At 36.7% G+C, this 24,523-nt stretch overlaps 1 protein-coding gene across 4 annotated transcripts in view; it reads right to left on the reverse strand.

Annotated features, from left to right (window-relative positions):
- Positions 1-1,386: 1,386 nt before the first annotated feature.
- Positions 1,387-24,523, reverse strand: part of tnk2b (tyrosine kinase, non-receptor, 2b) — an 84,440-nt gene continuing 61,303 nt past the window's right edge. For 3 of the 4 annotated variants that reach the window (XM_051125139.1, XM_051125121.1, XM_051125113.1), the window contains 12 exons: positions 18,925-19,137; positions 15,104-15,256; positions 14,513-14,790; positions 14,079-14,205; positions 13,644-13,885; positions 12,402-12,596; positions 11,647-11,738; positions 10,939-10,983; positions 8,242-9,641; positions 7,138-7,233; positions 6,787-6,914; positions 1,387-2,409 (listed from right to left, as the gene is read on the reverse strand). In XM_051125139.1, coding sequence (XP_050981096.1) covers positions 2,403-2,409; positions 6,787-6,914; positions 7,138-7,233; positions 8,242-9,641; positions 10,939-10,983; positions 11,647-11,738; positions 12,402-12,596; positions 13,644-13,885; positions 14,079-14,205; positions 14,513-14,790; positions 15,104-15,256; positions 18,925-19,137 — 2,976 coding nt within the window. In that variant the 3' untranslated portion in view covers positions 1,387-2,402. The remainder of the gene's footprint in view (positions 2,410-6,786; positions 6,915-7,137; positions 7,234-8,241; positions 9,642-10,938; positions 10,984-11,646; positions 11,739-12,401; positions 12,597-13,643; positions 13,886-14,078; positions 14,206-14,512; positions 14,791-15,103; positions 15,257-18,924; positions 19,138-24,523) is intronic. The other variant, XM_051125131.1, reaches the window with a different exon arrangement.

Raw genomic sequence — 24,523 nt, forward strand, 5'->3', positions numbered from 1 at the left:
CTTGGAGGGGGAAAAATAGAATCAATAAAGGTTTTCTCTACTCGTATCACAGAAACTAATCTCAGTTGATTGACCGGCTTGCTGTCCCTTGTAAGCACTTTTTGGGGGGTTTGAACTCTGCGCTCAAGCCGAGCCTCGGGTTTGAGCCTCCATTAAGGACAAGAAGCCAAGTTTGTTTACCATTGCCCATTGTGACTGGATGAGCAGGCGAACTCGTGAATGCATTTTTAAGAAACTGAACTTATGGTTTTATTTTGCTTTGTAAAAATAGGTCAGCAACCCTAAAAGTCTGCCTACATGTCTATCTCCTCTTTAATGTAACAGTTTAAATATTGTTTTACTTAACATAATATCTATTGATAAATCTATAATTACTCATAAATTAATTTGAATTTGAACTTTTTCTCCTCTTGTTTGTACCAGTGAGTCAAGCCTGAGACAAAGTAGTCTGAATAAGAATCCAAGCCTCATGGTATTAAGTTTTGAATTTAAGAGAATGTGGATTTGGTCTTAACCCTCTTCTGGTTTTGTCATGACTCAAACTTGACCATCTATACATTTATCATTAATTGTGAGAAAACAAAATACACGGTCATCTTATTACAACTGCCAATTATTAAAAAAATAAATAAATAAATAAAAAAAAAAAATAAAAAAAATCTTTTTTTTTTTTTTATGTTTTACACAGTATGAATGAATGGATCTGCATTAACATTAGCTGACTATATCTTGACAAGGGGACCATCATACCTTAAAAACCACTAAAATGTTAGTAAAACTACATAGCCTCCATTGTGGGGTCTTTCAATAAGCTTCACCAGTCTTGAGAAACTCTGTGCTTAAGAGGAAGAAAGAAAATATTAAGACACTTCCATAGAAAAAGATAAAAAATAAGAATTTTAATAAAAAATACATTTATATATTTATATTATATACTATAAACTGTGCATCATTATACTTCTTACACATTTAGGATACCAATGTTCTAATTTGTAAAGCTATTCCGAGCAAACCATTTGAGCACATAGACAGACTAGACAGGGTAAAAAAATGAACAGGAACACATCGTTACTGGGCAACTCACTTCAGTTGTTACTTTTCAGTTTAACTACAACAGCATAAAGGTAAGACTAGGACTAGCTTCCACTCTGGACTGAATCTTCAGATGGTTAGCATTGTAGGATGGTGTTTGCCATTGTAACAAATACTGTAAGTCCCATTCTCAGATTGCTAGGATGCAGGAGAGGATGGTGGACAGCATTCCATCATGAACACAGAAGCAGCATCTATGTGATACCCACACATACAACACTGAGCATTCACAAAGCAAGGGTGCTAACAGTCAACACACACCACTGTTACACTCCTATTCAGTTGTACAGGAAGAAAAAAAAAAAAAGGCGTCTTACTTTTAACATCACTGTGGGTTCATTTGCATAAATTAGACAGAATTGTGTTATTCACTGGTCATATAGACAGACAGGTTAAAAAAAATGCCAACAATGCCACATCACCGTACAACTTTATAGAAGCTATTATTTGAGACTGGTGCAATTCCAGAAAACACATATTGTAAGCTTTGTGAAAAACAGTCAGTCGTCCAATTATTTGTGCTTTGGAGGTCTTTCTGATGCCTTTTCAAGGTTTTGTCTTTACTTTCAGATTGGAAGCAGCATTGTGCAAATCTACACGAAAACAGTTTTGTGACTTTACTGATGACACCAGCAAAGTCAGTTGGCTTAAAAGGAGTGATTCATAGTGATTCATGAGCAAAGTACAAAAATAATAATACCAAACAAGGCAGAGAGAGGGTCTTAAGTATATGTCAACATGGGTGACAAATGATGATAGTTCAACATGAAGGTTTTTAACATATACATAGATTCAACATATATACAACATTTGAACAAGGTCAGGATTCAAGAATTCTTACTGTTACAGGTGACCCACAGATTAAATTAAAAAGGCAAATGTAAAACTGACAAATATCTGATAAAGACCAACTCAAATCAGATGCATATGTAGAACCAAAACATCTGAAAATATATACATACTTAGAGGCTTTCATAAGCCTGTTTATTCACCTCTTGTTTATAAAATTACAATGAAAAATGACAAGCAGCACCTTGTTTTCCATCTGTTGCTATCAACTGGAAAATAAAAACCAGGTTCTTTATATTTTGACCTGTGAACTCTGTATTGCACCCTAAAGAAAGATTTCAGGAGGAGCACAGTCACTGCCTCATGTATGCACTCTCTCACACATACACAAACACACACACACACATAAAAGTACAAATCAGATCTGGAGGTAAGATGTGCTAGGATAGAGTCCTGGTTGGCCCTCAGAGTCCCCCCGGTGCTCTCAACATTCTTTTAGGGCATGGGGCTTTTCCAATGCATCATCGTCTGCAAAAATGGAAATTGAAAAATTCAAATTATAATTAAAAGCTACACAAAAATGCCAGGAAAGCATCTTAAAATGCAGTAGATACACACGTGTGTGTGTGTGTTTGATTTTATGATATATATATATATATATATATATATATATATATATATATATATATATATATATAAATAAATAAATATATATATATATATATATATATATATATATATATATATATATATATATATATATATATATATATATATTCATTCACACACACACACACACACACACACACACAGCCAGCCATAAAACAAAATGTGCTGACTTTGGAATAACACACACAATTTTTTTTTGTAGACTCAGCCCGCTGTTTACTACAACAGATCAACTGAGCACAGGAACTAAAATAGATTAAAACTAAGATGAGCATATCCCGTAGGCATAATGTTTAAGGTTACTGACTAAAATTAATTTACAGTTAAAGGGGTCATCAGATGCCCACTTTCCACAAGTTGATATGATTCTTTAGGGTCTTAATGAAGTCTATAACATACATTGGTTAAAATTTCTCAATAGTAGTGTAAAAAACACCCTTTTTAACATGTCAAAATCAGCTCTGCAGAAATTAGCCCATCCTGTTACATGTTCCTTTAAGTGCAAATGAGCTCTGCTCACCCTGACCCTCTCTTCTGTAGAGTGACAAGCCATGCTCTGTTTACTTTAGCCGCATTTAGCCGCTAAATGTGCTAACTAGCACGATTTTCTTAAGTACACAACGCTATGTAAGTATTCAAAAGCTGTTTTATTTACGGTATATATGCTTGGAAATAATATTTAACATTTTCAAGTCCATTCATTATTTTTGGCACGCAAGTCTCAGCCTATAAATTCTGTAAATTTTATGGTAAAATACAAACAATAAAGATGTTTTTATGCTCTTTAAGTTGCAGTACGATAACTATATTTGTCTCAGATCAAGCAGCATGTGAATCAATGATCTTTTCCTCTTTAATATTTGCAGCACGAAATAAACATAAAAATAGTTGAATGTATGTTACATAACATTTAATAAAAACAATCTTATGAAATTGATCAATCAGTTAAAAAAAAGTCAATAAAACATAATAAGACTTTTGTGAAGTCGAAATACATAACATAACATCTAGCCTACCTCAGAAAAGTCAACAAGCCTATAACTTTGCCAACATTGTTTTATTTTTCTCATAAATCAGCCAGTTAACCGAAGCCTACGTTTCTATTGCTGTTTTTCATGTTAAACATGGGGCGGGGCGGAGTAGTGGAATTTTCACATTAACTTTACGCAATGTAACATGATTTTATTACATGAATTATTTCATTTTAAAGTAGTAATTTAAAGCATTGTATAGATACATTTATCGTGTCTGAGGCAAATATTCGCCGAGTTTTGGATCATTTTTGTGAAGTGTTCCTTCTCAAGAGATGGCAGAAAGTGCATGTTTGTTTTCTTTATTTTACAAAAGCACAACATTTTGTTGATATTGACAGATATCTGATAGACAGATATATGTACAGTAGATCGGGAGGTGGATTCCCTTCACAAACAAACCAACAACAGAACACCTCAATCGCTTAGGAGCCATTTTTGTCTATGTCCCTGCTCTGGCATCTAAACAGTAGCGAGCGGACTGTTACAGCTCATTCAGGGAAGGTCTAAGGTAAGACGCAAATGTCAACCAAACTATTGTGGGAGAGGCCTCTGTCAGTGTGACGTCACACAAACAAGAAGCTGAGAATGGCTTGGTTTGAAAAAGGGTGGATTTGTCATTATAGGGTAGATGTGTACACACACTGCCAACACACATTTATGTTCAAACAATATGTAAAAGTGAACTTTGCATCCGATGACCCCTTTAATGTAACATCTCTGTGTGCATGGTCACACATAGGGCAACAACTATGTTTGGTTGCAACAACTGAGGTTCAGGAAAACTTCCCACAGACTCATTTCCTCTGATATACTGGTTCAAGGGGTTGATTTCACCTTAGTTAGATTACATTCATGTTAGATACATTCAAACTAATGGCACATTAATTCAATTACATTTTTAAAGCAGCATGATGAAGTTGGAAAACATAAACTGCCTGATGAATGAAATAAGGTGAAATAAATAAAGTAGGCCTGGCTCAGCTAGAAAATAGAATCAGTCTATTACAAATCCATTTTGGAAACAGAAGAGTTGGGTGCTAAGAACATAGGCTCATTCTACAGATCGGGAATTTGTAAGGAATACTGCACAAAAATATAATCAAACAAATTTAGAGAGGTTAAATTACCAGTAAGGGGCAGCACAGAACAACAATGGAAAAAGGAGGCAATAGTGCTCCATCCAATTTTTTTTTCTATATTTTTCAACTCAGACTTGGGCCATTTCCATATGTTTTCCTAAGCCCAATACAGGTCTGATGACTGATGCCATGCAACCTCAATCTGAACAGTCATTCATACGACATACATCACTTTAGATTACCATCCGTCACAATTCTGCTCTGGCGGGAACATGATTCAATTTGATAAATGTATTGAGCTTATAGAATTAAAGATATATGCAAATCATAAAACTGAAGACACATGAAGAAATTACAAAAAATGAACTAAATAAAAGCAAAATTAATAGAATTGTTAGCAAAACAACATTTTCTATAGTAACCTGTTTTTTTGCTTGTGATTACAAATGTTGTACTCTGAGTTTCATGGAGAGTAGGGTGGGTTTAGCATGTTTTTTGGTCCCCTGTTTATAGATTGACGGCTCTTCCCACTCAATAAATCAGTGTGGGGAGTGACATCAGTATTAGGTGACTCTGGCTTCCTATGATGTGAATTTGTCTACATACTGTAGCTTCATTTGATTTAAAACTTTCACATTTTCTAATTTGTATAATTGGTATTTGTGAAGCTGAAGAGCCTCAAATGGCAAATGACAAGCTCAAATATCATTTGTCTTTGTCACCTATGCATTGTGATACTCTGCAACATGGCACTAGGCTGACGCAGAGGAGAATAATTGTTGAATGAAAGTTATTTTAGTTTTCTTTGCGCACAAAAAGTATTCTTGTAGCTTCATAAAATTACGACTGAACCACTGATGTCACATGGACTATTTTACTAATATCCTTATGACCTTTCTGGACCTTGAATGTGGTAGTACCCTTGCTGTCTATGGATGGTCAGAAAGCTCTCCGATTTCATCAAAAATATCTTAATTTGTCCTCCAAGGATGAACGAAGGTCTCATGGGTTTGGAACAGCATGAGGGTGAGTAATTAAATGACAAAATTTTCATTTTTGGGCAAACTAACCCTTTAATCTGCTAATAAATGGTTCTAATTATTCTAATAATTCAACAATAGATACTGAATCAGCTCATTATGTAATGCTGTTTTCCACTAATACTGGTGCCAGTAAGTAGAGAAAGTGGTGAGAGTAGCCAAATGGTCAAAGATGCTCGACTTTATGCAAATATTACGCAAAAACACTCCAGGCAGCTGCCGATCTTTGTGAGAAGCAGGTAAGGTCATTGGGCACTAGTGTTTAAAATATCCTGGTTTTACTCATTTTTCTGCTGAATTAGGTGCTTAAATCATATTGTTTACACATTGGATGCATTAAAGTTGTTGTATGTATGTTAAGTTTGGACGTGTTATTTCATTGTGAATTGGCTGGCTTTGTTCAAATGTAAAATGTAAAAATTTTAATTCATTAAAAGAGTGCAGGAACACAAAAGACTGGCCTTACAACACAGAAGAGTACAGAAGTACAGAAACTTTCCAGTCACTGTTCTAGTTTTTGGGCCTGGGTTGTTTTTGTTTGATGTTTACTCATATTTGCATTGTTTTATCTGTTCTGTTCTAATTGTTTTCCTTTTGAAATATTTTCAGTTCTAATTCTTAAACTCAAATGCATTTATAAAAGCAAACTATATAAGGAAATGTTGTCTTAAAATAGTGAATTGAAATATTAATCCAAAAAACTTTATTTTTTTCTTTATGTATGTATGTATGTCCAAATCGCATAGCCCTAATACCAATCTATAGCAGTAGAGGACCAATGGAGACGTTAAACTCATCCTGTTCTGCATGAAACTAGAGCTGGATTATTTGGAATCACAAGCGAAGAATTGAGAACTGAGAACAGAGAACAAAGAAAAAGCTTGAGTAGGGAGAAAAGTGCAATCAAAAAAAAAATAATAAAAATAAATAAATAAAAAAGCAAAAAATTGTAAATTGTAAATTGTAAAAATCTCTTCAGTTTTATGATTCACAGCTTAAAAGAACCTAAACAGTGTTTTAGTGCCTGCATGTTTTCAGAATTTCAGAAGTCTGCAGTGTGAATGTAGCCAAAGACCATCCTACCTTAGCTTCACTGAGCCATAGGAGTCTAACATTTGAGTGCTGGCTAGCTCCAGATTCCAGTCACACATCTCTAGAATCTTATGACACTCCACCCTTGTCTTCAGGCCCAAACAGAAAAGCTGCTCCACCTGGGCAGCAGAAGAAGGGAAAATGGATAAAAGTAATGTAACTCATTAGGCCCCTACATGAGTATTGTGGATATACTTCCAGTCTTCATATAAGAAATGTGCCAAAGACAGAGGATGAAGGAGATTTCCAGTGTATTTTTTGTGTCTGGTTACTTATATATTTAATTACAATTAGATTACCACTAACCAAGCAATGAATCATAACAGCTGTGATGACTGTTACCTTCAAGTAGTGTACAGCCTTCTGTACATTCCAGCTGTGGTTCTGTAAAGCCGTCTGACATTCTTCAATTGTTACACCATGGACAGCCTCCTGCACCTAAACAGGGCAAATCCAATAACTATAAACCCATTGACAATCTGTAAATGAGATGTTTTGGTGCTAAAGTGAGCTTAATTCTACATAATATAATTGTTTAAAAGTCAGCTCCTTTTTAAACCCTTCTGACCTGCATTTCTGTACTACAGCCTATACTGGCACTAAGGCCATTAAGTGTCAGTGACTGATGTGAAACACCATTAAAGCAAACTGCAACTCCCTTGCACAGGAGACTCAACTAGATAACTGACCAGAAAAAAAAAGTGTGACATTAGCATGCATGGCTAAGCTAATGATGCAAAACAATGCATACACTCTTAAAAATAAAGGTGCCTCACAATGCCGTAGAAGAACCTTTTTTGTCTAGATGGTTTCATAAAGAACCTTTATTATCTGAAGAACCTTTCTGTTTCACAAAAGGATCTTTGTGGCAAAAGAAGGTTCTTCAGATTTAAAAAAGGTAAGAAAAAAGATGGTTCTTTAAAAAACCTTTGACTGAATGGTTCTTTGTGGAACCAAAAATGGCTCTGTGGCATTGCTGTAAAGAACCTTTTAAAGCACCTTAATTTTTAAGAGTGTAGCTTCCTGAAAAAATAATAGGCTATATGCTATAAGCATTTGTGGATGTATGCAGATCTCATGAACTTGATTCAGTCGCATCAAAAAACAAAACAAAAAAAACACAGTTTTTACTTTCCACTCTAGCAGTGGTCGAACTGGTTCCTGTTGTTATTTTGTCTCAATCAGACAATGGTGGGCGGAGTTAGTGTAAATAGCCTTTGCCAACAAGGCAGGCTATATTGCACTGTTATTGTAAACACATTGTAAACAAAATAATTACTCTGGTCAAAGACCAAGTTAAGACACACACACAGCTAGTCCAAGCCACTCATGAATAATTCTGCCATAAAAAGAACATGACAGCTTATATTGGATGCATAAACAAGTTTCAAGAAAACAACCAGTACTAGCATGGATCTGTTTCATATACATGTTTAAATCTCTCACCAGTTTGACTCTGTCATGGTTGCTGGTGCTGTCAGCCCTGTTAAATGAGCCATCAGAGCTTACTCGGCACAGGCTGAGAGAGTTCTTCAGTCCCCCTCTAAATCCAGAGCTCATCAAACTGCTGTTGTTGTTGGAGGAGAAATTGGACTTGAGCTCCCCTTGTTGATGAACCATGGGCTTTACAGTGGCTGTGTTTACCTGCTTCTTTTCCTCACCACTCTCTGCCTCTTTGAAGAACTTATCGTAGCGGTCCAGATATGTAGGCCTCTCAGGCAGGAGGTAGTAGTGCGTATTGCTGACCTTCTTGCCATCACGTACAATAGGCAGAATGCAGGGCCCTTTGGCTGGCTCCTTATCTTTGCCCTGTGCTTGGATGACCTTGGGAGCAGCATATTTGGGATCGGAGGCGAAGCTCTGAGTGGTTGGCATTAGTTTAGCAGGTGAGGTGGAGAGGTAGGATGGGCCATAGACGGAGGAAGCGGAGCAGAGGCTGCTGCGAGTCTGAGGGGAGCCCACATGTGGACTTGGTGTGCGAGAGCCTGGCTGAGAGAGGGGATCTCGTGGGGGAATCTGGGGTGGCCGCTCCTTATCATCCTCATTTCCAGAGATCGGAGACAGCTCACCAGACCAGCGAGCATAATCGCCACCAGCACGTTTAACTGGGCGGGGTGGTATGGGGATACGTGGTGGTATCTGGGGTTTGTCTTCAGAAAAAGTTAGGACTATCTGGCGGTGTGGCTCCAGACCAGGGCTGGTAGAGCTCACAGGTACATTGAGGTGCCTCATACACTCCTGCTGCAGCTCTTGGAAGATCTCAGCAGACTGAGAGAAGGTGCTGGCATTGCTCTGCCTGCAGGGCAAAAATAAATTGTCTTCTACATGAGGTTTACACTCTCCAGTAGGAGTGCAGGACATGCGTGGAGAGCATGGTTCATCAGCTCCTTGTTCTGCACTGTTGATGGAGCTCACTTCAAAGTCATCCTCATCTTGTGCTACATCATCATAGGCTGGGGGTGGAGGGAGGGGTCGGGCATCCCAGTCCACCACTGGGGTAGGGTGAAGGGGGCGGGGTAGAGAGCGTGAGGGGCTCTGAGGAGGAGTTCTGTCTAAAATGTTCTCTGCTTCAAGTGCCAGTTTAGCCAAGGTTGGGATCTGAAGCTCCACCACAGGAGAGGGTGAAGGTGTGGGTGATGAAAACTCTTCTCCAAAGTCTATGAGAGAGACTTCTGTGGGAGTGCTGCCCCCTGGAGTCCGCACACTGTATGTGGAACGATCACCTAATTTAGTAGCACAGACCCAGGCAGCTGGTTTGAGTTTAAGGCCCTTCTTCTTCAAAGAGAGCCGCCGAAGGCCTGATGAAGTTTGGTCCTCGTCCTCAGCAACAGCATCGTAGGAGGGTTCTAGTCACATCATAAAAACACACATGAACAAATGTTGAAATGTCTGTTGAGCTTGAAATGTAATTTAATGACAAGAACTGTCAAACAGAAGAAATATTTTTCAGGGTTAAAATATAAATACTGAGCACATATTACAACAGTCATAAAGGTACAGTGCGTCTCACATTCCTCCAGAGAAACTAACAAACACTAACATGTCTCATACGGTGTCTTCACCGATACTTGGGTGGGAGCCAGTACTAAGCGATTCCACCAAAGGTCTAGGTTATGCAGGTTAACATGGTCTCAATGTCACAGGTAAGCAACTGACTTGAATGGGAATGCTAACAGACAGAACTCTCTAAGGTTTTGTAGACCTGTATCTACAAATTATTGTTTGATCTCAATCCAAATTTTCTGTGAAAAATAAATAAATAAAATAAAAAAGGAAAACATGGTAAATGAAAAAACAATATTAACTAATCCTACACTCTTAAAAATAAAGGTGCTTCACAGTGCCATAGAAGAGCCATTTTTTGTTTAAATGGTTCCATAAAGAACCTTTAACCTCTGAAGAAACTGTTTCACAAAAGGTTCTTTGTGGTGAAAGAAGGTTCTTTGTGGTGAAAGAAGGTTCTTTGTGGTGAAAGAAGGTTCTTCAGATTATAAAAAGGTAAGAGACTGTTCTTTAAAAGGTTCTTTGTGGAACCAAAAGTGGTTCTTCTATGGCATCTCTGTGAACAACCTATTAAAGTACCTTTATTTTTAAGAGAGTGTAAAGTTAAAAAGTACAGATAAATGTTTTATTGAGCCACCCACATTCATAGTAAAATGAAAATGTAACACGCAATTCTCTGTCTCTACTAATAAAGATTAATGCAAGAGCTTTGCAACATGAGGAAAATATGTACAGTAAATACATTTATATGGTACTATTTGTACGTTATTATAGGCCACTATGTTTGCTTTCGGACAGAGTACATCATGCAGCAACATAAGTTATGTCATCATTCAACTATCAACTCTTTCAACTTTCAACATTTCAACTTTGCAGATCAATTCTTGTGCACTAGCTCTGTAACCAGCATCATTCTGGTGAAAAATAGATATTATAATGGGTTACCAAACATCATAACAAATGACAGACCACAGCAAACACATGACAAACAGAACTAAAAAACTAGAGCGAAACAGAGGGAATGAAAGAGCAAACACAAATGCTTACAATACAGGTGTGCTGTACCTTTGAGGAGGGGTGCTAGGAGTGAACAGAGGGGGCATGAGCAGTGCTTAAACTGAACTGAGGGTCCACACTTACTCTTAACCAGCAAAGATGGTTGAGGGGGCCGAGGGGGAGGCTCCTCTGCAGAGCAAGCGAGCAAGTTAAGGATAGCATATGCATAAAAGCAGGTAGGAAAAGGGAAAAAAAATAACATAAGAACAATAAGTACATAACAGAGAGAGAAGAAAGAAGCACAAAGCATGATGACCTGCATTTAAAAAAAAAGAAGTAGTATATATATAAAATATTTTTGTTTTTAATTTGAAAAGTTTTTTTTTTTTTTTTTCAATAGTTAAGTGGGTTAAGTGGGATTTTGGTTCACATGGTTTCCACACTTTTTGACTAACAAATTACTTTCCAGCCATTTATGATTTCTAGATAAGCATTTAAATGATTCAGTTGATTTAAGTTCCAAAATGATTTGTCATTAAACCATTCAGAGCACTCTTAGTTCAGTAGTTTACTTGCTTCGTTCTAAACGGGCACAAAAACATTAAAATGTTTAATCTCTTAATCTTTTTGGTTAGACTCTTGTAAACTGCATCCTCATTGGTCACAATGTCTATTAACCATTTTTGTTCTAGGTTTTAACTCATAGCGGCATTTACAAATTTGAGGGAGAAGAAACACTTATCATCGATACAACACTATTTTAAAATGCCTTGACATTTCTAGTTTTTCTATGACCGTAGGAAGCCTGTTTATTAATGTTTGAACTTTACTAATTGAAAGGGATTTGCTCACTCTTAGCGCGTCCAGGGAGCTGAGTTGGTCTGGCAGAATTCAGGTCCAGCCCCAGCACATCTGGAGGATCCATGGGATTCCCAAGATAAAGACTGCAAAAGTAACAGAATGAGAGAAGCATTTAGCAGCCCATCAGTGTATATAGGAGACAATTTCTTAGGCCTAAGCTTACAAGAAAAACAGGCTCTGGAACTCTGCCAAAAAAGATTTAATGACACTGTATAACCAAAGAAGTAAAAAGACAATTCAGATTTTAACAGCAGCCCTTATATTTCACTGGATGTTTTATGGAGGTATTAACAGCTGTGATATCAGTTAATGCAGCCAAGTTTATGGTAGAGACAGCGTGTACTGTGTTCTACTGCCACCTTGTGCTGATGAAACAAAGTGCTTATTACTATCCTCATGTGCAAAGACTTGGGCCATGGATCCAGGTTAGTGAATGTGGCATTTTACTTATTTTCCATGACAGAAGCATCTGTACATCCAGTGTGTTGACCTTCAAGGTCTCATCTCACTCAGTGAGGACATTATAGAACTGCTGCTGCAGGCCCTCTAGTCTACACATTTACACTTTGCAGGCTAGTGCTCACTACAAACAAGTATTATTTCCTCAGAATAGAGCCACTCTACTCCTTAAAAATTCCCACTAGCAATCGAGCAAACACTGGAGAATCACCAAATTATTATTTCAGAGAATGCAAAAAAAAAGAAATTACAGAATGTACATGTCAGATTATGTTAAGGAGACTCACTCGTCGATCCTGTCAGGAAAGCCCCAGCAGCGGTGAGGATTAGTGTCTCCATGGCCCGTGTGAATGAAGCTGTTCTTCAGTGGACGGCTTATGTCATGGGCAGAAAGACCTGCCACTGACGTGACTGTGTTCCTGGGAAACTGACCAACCTTTAGGGTACGCTTGTTCTGACCTCTCCACCAGTAGTTCTCTGCCCTGAAGGACACACAGAGACAAAAACTTAGCAGCTCTCTTATTTAGTTGATTCATTAAAGAGGTGCATTAAAGATGGCTGGAAACTAAGAACTAATTCTTAAAGTTTTTTTTTTTTTAATTATCATGATATTAACAGCTCTTAGACTGTTAAAAGCTTGATTCCTAAAAGAGTGAATCATATGAGCAGATTCTTGTTAGTGAATCATTAACACTGAACCAGTCGGAGCAATTACTGAACCAGAATTAAATTATTTACAATTTCTATCTCTAGTTTGAGATCAGACCTCCGAAGGGGCCTCAAGATGACTGAAAATGATTTAAAATAAGACAACATTAGAATTAAATTAATGAAAACATCTAAAAATCAAGATATTCATTTTAATTAACCCTCTCAACAAGAGTTTTATTTTAAGAACCAGGATTCTCACAATCTTGGAACACCTAGTTATATGAGAAAGCTTTGTTTTAAAAGTGTTATTTCTAGACCTGGAAAAGGTATAAAATTAATCCCATTTTTAAAGGGACAGTTCACCCAAAAATAAGAATTTTGTCATTATTTACTCACCCTCGTGTTGTTCCAAAACCTGAATTTCTTTCTTCTGTTAAGCACAAAAGAAGGTATTTGAAGAATTTTGATAAACAAACAGTTGATGGTTAACATTGACTTGCATAGTGTTTTTTGTTTCTATAGTATATCAAAGGCTACCATCAGCTGTTTGGGGGGGAAAAAAAGAAACTCATACAGGTTTGGAACAACTTGAGGATGAGTAAATGATGACAGATTTTTCTTTTTCTAATTATGCCAAATTGGATTGGACTTATTGGATGATAATTGTGAAAATTAAATAATATCCTTAATCATGAATGTTTGGAAAAAGCATGTATATTCACTGGTTAAAAAGATCCTGCCCTTAAAACTTCTGGATTTCAAAAGTCAAAAACATTATCTTTTCTGTCCTAAGACCATTCACTATGAAATTAATGTGTCATATCAATCATGAATCCATGATTGAATGCCCACTTACATTCTATGGTATAAGAGCTCACCTGCCCTCTATGATGGTAATGACATCATTCATCTGGATTTGAAGCTTGTCCGGTTCATCAAAGTCTTGCAGGGCTCTCATGTCTGTAGGCATGGTCTCCACTAGAAATTCCCTTAGAGCCACAAAGGTGGGCCTGTCATCTGGTTTTTGAGCCCAACACTGCATCATGACATTATAGATGTCCTGTGGACAGTCCTCAGGCTTAGGCAGTCTTTCACCCTCCTTATCAATTTTGTGGAGGATCTGTTACAAACACATATTTAAATTTTTCTTATGATTGTCTTACCCAGTAAATAAAAGCAACAATGGCATGATCACTATAAATAACAAATCCAGCATTAGGCTCTAAATGTCTGATTTTTGGGAATACAGTCAAATATCAAAGCTGGTCTTTTATTAGGCAGATGACTAGTTGGAAATGTATAAGGAGGGTTACCTGACTACCATTTAGGCCCAGCCACGGCTCCTGACCGTAGGTAAACATTTCCCACAGTGTCACACCAAACATCCATGTGTCAGTGGCGTGAGAAAAAGTGCGTGTCTTCAGGCTCTCTGGGGCACACCTATGTAAGAAAAAAACACCATGTAGAAATTAGGTCAGTAGAATAAAATGCGTGTAAATAAACAACACACCAAGGGGAAAAATTACATGAGGATCATGCACAGTTCATTTAATCAAATCAAGGGCCACAAACAATGACATCATTTAAATTCAATCTGAATCCTGTGCTCTGGCCTGTCGCTGCATACAAACAAAATGAACCAAATCATTTAAAGCGCTCTGTATCCCTTCTCAACAGATTCAAACCACATGCAAACAAACTCTTCAATTGTAAATGTATATCTAGTCTCTCCAATCCTCTCCCTCACCAGGCAAATGGGACTTTGCGATGCTCTTGCATGACGTAATGGTCATCATTCTTAGGCAGTGCCCGCATCAGTCCGAAGTCACCGATTTTGACCTGCTCGCTGGAAGCCAGCAGGATGTTTCTGGCGGCCAGGTCTCGGTGGATGAAGCGTTTGGACTCTAGGTAGGCCATGCCATTGGATATCTGGATGGTGTACTGACACAAAGTGGAAATGAGGAAATGGCCGAGGGTCTTTCGCAAGCGATCCAGCATGGAGCCGAGAGGCGCAAGCTCAGTCACCTTAGAGAAAGAAGGGTAATGAAGAGGGTCATTCAGAGAAGAAAAGCAGGGGAAGAAGTGGGGCACAATATTAAGTTTCATTTCATAACAACTGAAAAAGTGATCCGACAAGAAGCATCTTGTCGCCAGAGACAATGAACACTGCCAATCAGGAATAACTCCAGAAGTCAGTGTCAGCAAATAATGAGTCTAAGAGAGCACGCAAATGTCAGGCCTTATTTTAGCTCACCCCTCCCTTCTCAAGACCTTGATACTTTAGCACTCAGTCTTTGCCACCAAATTGATTTAGATGTGAACACACACACTCACTCACCATCTTCATGGGGTGTGTGAGGACGACTCCGTAGAGACGGATGAGGTTTTGGTGGTCAAGAGAGTGCATGGCATTGACCTCACGGATGAAGTCGTCCAGAGCATCTGGTTGGTTGAGCACGTCTGTCTTCAGACACTTCACTGCCACATTCAGCTGAGGACAACATATTGAAAGAACAACTCAGACAGGAAATCAACACAAATGCATCATAAGTCCCTGCATGTGACTTTGAGGGCTAACACATCAGCTCCCAGCAGCTGGACCAACCTGCATACATCATAATCCCACACGCTAATGACTCCCTCAGACACCTGTGTCTATACTGTTGCTGGTCAGCTCTGAAATTTAGAGAATAATCACAGAGCAACATTATTCCCTGTGTGCAAGCTTGGACTCTGGCTGCAGTTCCACCTTTTGGAAATAAATCTTGTAACATCTGGCATTATTCTTCCTAAATTATGACCAGACCCATCTGCATTACTTTATGAGTTTAAATAGATTTTAAACAGTTAAATAGAGATTTTTACATTTTTATCACATTGACGAGTGTGTAAAAAAGGCATCTTAACGTCTTCACTTTTTAACATTTTTTGCGAAATATGAAGCTTCTGCTGATGATTTAGTCAGTATGTATTGCTCCCTTATCAGACCCTGTCTTAGAGTATGCAAAAGTGCTGTTGATTGGCTGCACAAAAAAGCAAGCAGCTTTACTGGAAAGCATGCAGCAGAGAGCACAACCAGGGGCGAAAAAACTGGTCAGCTTCTTAGGAAGCAAAGTAATTTGAAATTATTCAAAGCAGGGACAAAATGTTATGCTAGTTCTACCATTCCTTTTGGTATTACATTCAATGAATATAAGGTGGATGTTTAGGGTCCTTCTTGCAGGTGCACTTGTATGTTTCAATTTATTTATTTATATATTTATCTATTTTTGTATGTGTGTGCGTGTGTGTGATTGGATGTATATTTTGTCTATTATGGACAGACATGTATGTATATCTTTTATTATTATTTGGTGTAACATTGAATACGTTTTGAATATTTGTTTTTAAATTTCTCGGGTATTTTTGTATTTTAGTTTTGTCTTGCAATTTTACCAATGTACTTTCTGCAATAATGCAATCTCATTATTGCTAAGCAGAAAAGTAAATAAACTTTAAACTTCAAAACATTTTCAGAAAGAACTGAAAATAGTGCAACTAAATTGCATCTTTCTGTATGCCATCCTTCTCTAAGTTCAAAGCAGGTGTCAATCAAAAACAGTGAATCTAATCACCATACAGGTAAGTTAGATAAAAAGGATTTTGAACTTCAAGCATGAACAATGTTATTTTGCAGAGTTTATGAGTTTGTGTGTAATATGACTGCATAACAGAAAGTATCATTTCAGTTTGTGCAGCAATTTCTATTATAGTATACAGACTTTATTTAAATTTGTTTCAAAATGAAAACTGCCTACAGACAATGTGTCGTCTAATCTAGTCTATGTTAAGTATGTCCCTTGATGATTTTGAAGGTTTGGTTTCGGAAAACTATGAATTTAAAGGTAGTACAGAAGAATTCCGATGAGCCCCCAACACTGTACCTGGTAGAGTGTAGGTACTCTGCATCCATTGTTAGAATGCCTTGCATGTGAAAACTGTTTAATCAAGTCGAATCAAGTTAGAAATGTAATGGCATGCTACTAACATTCAGGGGTTTGTTCAAATCTTTATCTCTACATTTGAAAAAACAGTAACAGTGATGCTTGCCTAAAAGGCTATAATCATTAAGTTGGATGAGGGTGTGTGAATGTTGCATGTATGAATAAGAGGAGTTGGCATAAATCTCAGCTCAGCCCTGTCATTTTTTTTGTACAGCGCAATGAAGCAGTGTTTGATCTGCACAGATGGCCACAGGAAAGATGTTCCCACTCAAGTCCCATGTGGAAAGAACCCTTTGGTGTGCAACACACACTATCACTACAGCCTCCAGCTCAGTTCACACGACATCTGACCCTCATCAGGTCATTAGAGGCCTGTCTCTCCCACTAACCTCCTCTAGAGAACACAGCTGCTACAATGACACATAGAGATCAGCCCTGAAACAGGATGTTCACATGGAGACCTGGAACACTTTAAGGGAAAGGTGGGACCATAGATACAAATTGTCTGAAGGCTGTTCTTTTGTTGATTAACATTCCTGCCAAAAATGTGCAATAGTCATTAATTTCAAGTGATGGAGATTTAAAAACAAACAAACAAACAAACAAACAAACAAACAAACAAAAAAACGGTACAATATCATATCAATAGTACAATCTGTATCTTCATCTTGAGTACATCCCAGTGCATGACTGAGATGGTAACTGAATTCTGCATCTGCAAAGCTGGTGTTTTTAACAAAGCTCCCTCTGTTTTTCCAAACACTTTTATCCTTTGTCCCCTCCCCGATTCTCCACTAGAACTCTGAATGATTCTGAATAAATTCAGAATTATGATATATTTTTTCCCTTTTTTTTTTTTTTTGCTGCTTCTCCCACAATTCTAAAGAAAAAGACAAAGAGTAATATTTTAATTTGAATGAAGTAATTAAAAATAAATTGAATGTAGTCAATGTCTATATATATATATATATATATATATATATATATATATATATATATATATATATATATATATATATATATATATATATATATATATATATATATATATATATATATACACACTTTTAAAAGATGATTTACCTAGGGCTTAATTTTTCAACATTTGGATAAATTAATCAAAAGTAGGACATTACACTTAAATCAAATCTAATAACCAAAAAGACTATTTAAATATGAATTTAAGCGTCTACCATCTTGCCAAATGAGGACATCAATACATAAAAAACATTTCCAGAACTGCTCTGAAGTTTCTTTATGAGCATTTTATTAGTTTTTAATGTTTTTATTAAAATAATGTTTTATTTTTAATAGTAACTTTGTTTGCCCCAAAAATTAATTTTTCATTTGATTTAAAGATAAATGAATTAATATTTGATGCCTTCATTTGATAACCAGAAATTTTTAAATATTGTAAAAATAAATTAATAAATTAAGTTGTTTTTATGCATTCAAATAATTAGACATGCTTAAACAGAATTTGATAACAATAAAACAGAAGGTGAGAAAAAAAAAGAACATTTCATAGGGCCCTACACACGTCATTTTTGTTAAACTTAACTTCAATTAAATTAATTAAAACTTCTTTAATAAACTTATGTTAAATTGTATAAGTTTCATAATTGTAATTAATTAGACTTGCTTTTTGATTAATAAAACATAAATTAACCACTAAAAAAAAAGTCCAGAAAAATTCAAATGGAAAAAACGGAATCCAGAAAAATTAAAACAGAAAAAAATGAATTTAGGAAAGAATAAAACTGAATTCATAGGGCCCTAGATTTACTCTATTTTGCTCGCTATACTATACAGTAGATATCAGTGTTTATACCCAAACTATAAACTTTTATCCTGGAACTAGTTACATAGAAATGGTTTGTGTAATGTTGATAACACCGAAATAACAATAATGTAGTTGAAAACACTATTTGTGAAGCTGTTTCATATCACATCAGCGTAGCACGAGCAGTGCATTATGCCACTGCCCATATTAATGAATGCTGGTGCGTGTGCACTGACTCAGAGTGTGTTGTTTTAAGTATTACCAATGCAAGTTAAGCTTCACACTCAAAACTTAAAAGACATAGCTGAATTGTCGTCATTTAGAAATAAAATCGCATGAGTGTTTTAATCAAGATCGCAAACTTTTAACAATTAATTGTGTAGCTCTACTCACCACTTTTCCATTTGGCGTGAACCACTCTCCACGCTTGACCACGCCGAAGGAGCCATCTCCCAGTTTCTCAAAGAGGGCCAGGTCTTTCTCACTGATGAGACAGGTGAGGGCCTGCTGCTGGCTATCCACTGGAGGAGGTGTGACGGTGAGTTTTCGAAACGTACTGGCCGGCTGGGGATTGAAGTCTCCTTCTGGTCTCTTGCCACTAAACACCTGTTTTAATAAACAAGAACAAAGTCAAAATCCAGAGGTGACAAACAAAAGTCCTTACATGCACAAACCATATTTTGACTCTGTGCATTCAGAACTGCATGAAATGTGTACCAGAAACTTGAGGACTCCCTGGCCAGACTCTATCCCACAGTGGTAATGATATGCGCTAACAGGGAACATCCCAAAAGAGAGAGTGATTCCACAAAGAACTGCTCTTTCTAACTGCTTATCGGCTCTTGAGGCACTCTGCATGAGGAGCCTGTGGGTTGGCCAAGGAGAGCTGAGCTATCAAGAACCAGAGTGTGGGCTGAAGGAAGCCAGGGGCTACAAACTCAAGGGACAAGAAGGACGGACAGGAACGGAAGGTGGAGGAGTGAGAGGTGACCCTGACTTTAACCGATTAAAAAGCAGACAGAAAGATTAGATTAGAAGGAGAGGTGACACTGCAAAAAAGAGAAAACAGAAATAGAGAAGGACGGAACGCAATGTCTGTAGCCTTGAGAGGGAGAGCCTGGATTTGACGGACAGGCTGAAAATAGAAGAACTGAACTGGGACCAGAGTGAATATAGAGGATCTAGACAGAGCCTTGAACCCCAGACTACTGTCTGATAACCATACACATAGCAAACATATATTACACACTGACAAATGCCTCAATGAGTAACAAATCCAAATGCATCTTTCCATCACGGTTCAGGACTTTCCATTGACTTTTGTTTTTATACTAGGCCAATGACATTTTCTTTTCCTAACCCTCACAAAACCTTTCTGTATTTTTCCATCTTCATTAAGACATTAATTAGTATGTTTATTAAGCAGTTATATATAAGCAGTTTCAAAGGGGAAATTGTTGGCTGCTCTCCACAATATAGATGATTCAGGTTTTACCGTCCATGTAGTAACTGCCACCAAAACTGTCACAAAACACATACAGACTATAGTATATTACTGTAGGCATCCACATATATTTGCATGAAAGCAACATTTGAAACAGGAGAACACTTACTGAGTGCAAGTGTCAACTAAAGTATGCCCACACACACCAACAGTGGAGTGAGGAGGCAGATTACTCAGTCTGTTCTCTGTGCCAGGAACGGAAACAAACAGGTGTAATTTTAGAAAGCTCTCATCCTCTCAGGCCACTTCCTGTAGGCCCAGGCCAATTCTGCAACTAAAGCCTTCACACAAGGGAGGAAATAAGTTGGTGTATGTGTGTTTGTTTGTTTCATTATTCCACATGTATGAAAGAGCAAAGTGGAGGATAAGTGGATGGTCACATATTGAACATCCATTTCAACCTGTGTGCATGTACTACTTTATTTGCAACTTTATTAAAGTAATTAAGGCAATCACGTACACTTTCAGATTTTTGTACCCTTAGGGGTACAAAAGCTTGACGATAGAGCAGTACCCTCAAAGCGACAACTCCATACCTTACCTACCCCTGATTGTCCACAACTGCCCCTCTAAAAGTATTGGACCAATGGCAAGCTGCTGTACCCAAAAAAATAAACTTTTTGCACATTTTTTCTGACAGTGTATGGGAATAGAGGATATCTGCGTATGTGCTTCATTTAACACAATTGTGCCAATTCTGGTGCCAAAGGTCAAGATGTCCTCTCATCCCACAGACAGAAGAATTTGCTCTACAAGCTGATGGTTTAGACAAGAGCAATCATTCGCCAATCCTGAGTGCATATCACTCCCACATACACTTACGCTTCCTCTCAACACACACTGAAAATGAGCACACACACATAGTCTGTAATGTAAATACATGTGAGAGTAAGAGATTAATGAAGTGGCAAGTCAGACGGAGCTGGACGAGACAGATTCATTCTGTGGTCTCTCTAATTCTAGCCTTGGCTCTTTGCACACTGTTAGAAAATGACATACCAGTGAAGCACAAACACACACTTAACACACAAGAGACAAACACAGACACAAAAACATTGTAGTGGTATTTTAAATATTAAAAACAGAGCAGGGCAGACCAACATAAATACACAGAAATTAACAAATGTGTCTGTCATAACTGGAAATGCACTAACTGCTGTTTCTGTTTACTCAGGTTAAAACTGACTCTGGCTCCATTGAGGCCCTTGGTCAGCACCACCCAGACATCCAGCCCTATGAAAACAACTCTCATACTGAGGACACGCTATAACCAGCCATACGAAAACAGCTCAAAGCAAAGTATACATTTATTCAGGTCAGTTTATTGTACATAATAAAAATATTCTGGGCAAAACAAGCTGCTACTTTTACACAGACTGATTTAGCTCCAGCTTATTTTTTTCTACACCAAACCAACAAGAGTCTGACAAACCTAAAAACAGGCCTTTTTCTGAATAAACACATTTACAAATGGATGCTATTTTTTGCCTTTAATAAAATGCATATTATACATGGCTAATTTATCTATTTGCTCTGAAATGCTTAAGAAGGACAAGTTTACTTAGAGAAACAATCACTAATAAAAATAGCTGTCATGGTAACTCATAATACTAGTTAAATGTATTTGTTTAATATCCATCTAGGTCATTCCTTTTCAACTTAACCAGAGGTCCCCAGCTAAAAATTCTAATATATACATTTTAATTTACATTTTCTTCTAGTGAATGAAATACATAAATAAGAAAGCCAAAATATGAAATGCCATGGATGAATATTTACTAAGTAATACACTGTTTTGTAGAGGTGGGTGAAAATGACATTTACAAGGGTAAATGATTATAAGGGTAATTTGGCTCCAACAATGACTTTAGAAAGAAGCCTCATCATGTTATTTTTTCAAAGAGATTGGTGGGTCTATTAATAAAATCTATTGACTTATCTTTGTTGGAATGGATGCCAATGACAGCTGAAAAATGGGACAAAGCAATTCTTCTTAAGTATTAAAGATATCTTAATGTCCTTTCAGATTTTGGTTCTTAACCCACTTTCTTCTGATATCTTACCTATTTTTAAGGCCCTATATGGTTTATTTCCAGAGATACTGGGATTTTACTCTCCATCAGATAATTTGTTTGCTAAACTGTTAAATTGCACAAAAAACAAATGTGAATCACTTTGCACACAGCTGATGCATATTGCATTTAAATTTTAATTTAAGAACAACAACAATATTGCAACAAGAAATGCAGCTGGTTTACCTTTATCAAAATAATTGCACACAACATACCACTCTGGGTGCCAAAAATGTTGTTTTCCAAAGTTTGCATGCCTGCAACAAAGTATTAAAAGATAACTTAATATAATTTTAGGTTCTGGTTCCTAAGAAACTTTTCTTTTGAAATCTTCATATTTCATGCCCTGTATGGCTTTATTCCAGAGATAACGGGCTCTCGGTGCAGTAACGTAGTTAAAATGCCGCATATTTAAACTCTTGCTAGTTTTTAGAAACTATTAAATGAACAAAATCCCCTCTTCCATGTATACCAGAAACTGATTCAAATACAGAATCTTATGAACAGACTACTGAGAGAAATGTGCCTTTGACAATTTCAGTGTATTTTTGGCACTCAGACAGGTATATTCAATGCAATTGTTTTGACAGAGGGAAACAAGCTACATTTCTAGTTTAAACATTATTTATTCTTCAGACAATTCCATTTAAATACAATAAAACATCAGCTGTATAAAGCATTGAAAATGGCTAAAAAAAATTCAACCATTTGGATGTGAAGCTGCAGAGAGATCGCTATATCTATGGGGCTGAACCATATAGATCCTTGATGATTGGAGATTCCAAATAAAACGAAGATTCCAACAATATACAGGTGCATCTAAAAAAATAGAATATCATGAAAGTTTCTTTGTTTTAATTTTGATTACTAGAGCTTACAGCTCATGAAAGTCAAAAATCCAGTATCTCAAAATATTAGAATATTTCCTAAGATCAATGAAAAAACGGATTTGCAAAAAAGAAAAAAAATATATATATACACATATATATATATATATATATATATATATATATATATATATATACACATATATATATACACACATATATATACACACATATATATACACACATATATATATATATATATATATATATATATATATATATATATATATTTTTTTTTTTTTTTTTTTTTTTTTTTTTTTTTAAGTATTTTCATTCATGCACTCAATACTTGGTCGGCAGCACATATTACAGCAAATGACTCGCTCCTAGCACAAATTACAGCATCAGTGAAGTGTGGTATGGGAGTGATCAGCCTGTGGCACTGCTGAGGCACTACTGAGCCTTCAGATCATCTGCATATTGTTGGATTGACTGTTTCTCATCTTTCTCTTGAAAATATCCCATAAATTCTCAATGGGGTTCAGGTCAGGCATGTTGGCTGGCCAATAAAGCACTTGAAAGTGGTTTTTGCACTGTGGGCAGGTGCTAAAGTCCTGCTGGAAAAGGAAACCAGCATCTCCATAAAGCTTGTGAGCAGATGGAAGCATAAAGTGCTCCAAAATCTCCTGGTAGATGACTGCATTGGCTTTGCACTTGATAAAACACAATGGACCAACACCAGCAGAAGTCACGACACCCCAAATCATCACTGACTTCAGAAACTTTACACTGGACTTCAAGCAGTTTGGATTCTGTGCCTCTCCAGTCTTTCTCCAGACTCTGGGACCATGATTTCAACATGAAATGCTAAATTTACTTTTATATGAAAAGAGGACTTTGGACCACTGAGCAACAATCCAGTTCATTTTCTCCTTAGCCCAGGTAAGATGCTTCTGATGTTGTTTCTTTTTCAGAAGTGGCTTGGTAGCCCTTTTCCTGAAGACGTTTGAGCGTGGTGACTAATGCGCTAACTCCAGCTTCATTCTACTCCTACTCATTCTACAAACTTTGCATTTAATATGCTTTGATACAGCACTCTGTAAACAGCCACCCCATTCAGTAATGACCTTCTGTGATTACTCTCTTTGTGGAGGGTGTCAATGATTGTCTTTTGGACCATTGCCAAGTCAGCAGTCTTCCCCATTAGTGTGGTTTCAAAGAACAAGAGATATATTGAATATTTTGAGATACTGGATTTTGAACTTTCATGAGCTGTAAGCTCTAATCATCAAAATTAAAACAAAACAAACAAAAAAAACTTTAGAAATGTTTTACTTTACATGTAATGAATCTAGAATATATGAAAGTTATTTTTTTTTTAATAAGTTACAATAAAAAAAAAAAACAGAACTTTGTCATGATATTCTAATTTTTTTTTAAGATGCACCTGTAGTATATTAAGAACAAGAATCTGAAATTATATTGACATATCTATAATACTTCTAGAATTACAGGCACAAAAACTTTGGAAAAATATTAGGACATTCATACAGCTGTGTTCTATGCAATTGTTTTGAATTGCATAGTTT

This window comes from Labeo rohita, chromosome 2 (genome assembly GCF_022985175.1).
Source record: "Labeo rohita strain BAU-BD-2019 chromosome 2, IGBB_LRoh.1.0, whole genome shotgun sequence".
Taxonomy (NCBI): domain Eukaryota; kingdom Metazoa; phylum Chordata; class Actinopteri; order Cypriniformes; family Cyprinidae; genus Labeo; species Labeo rohita.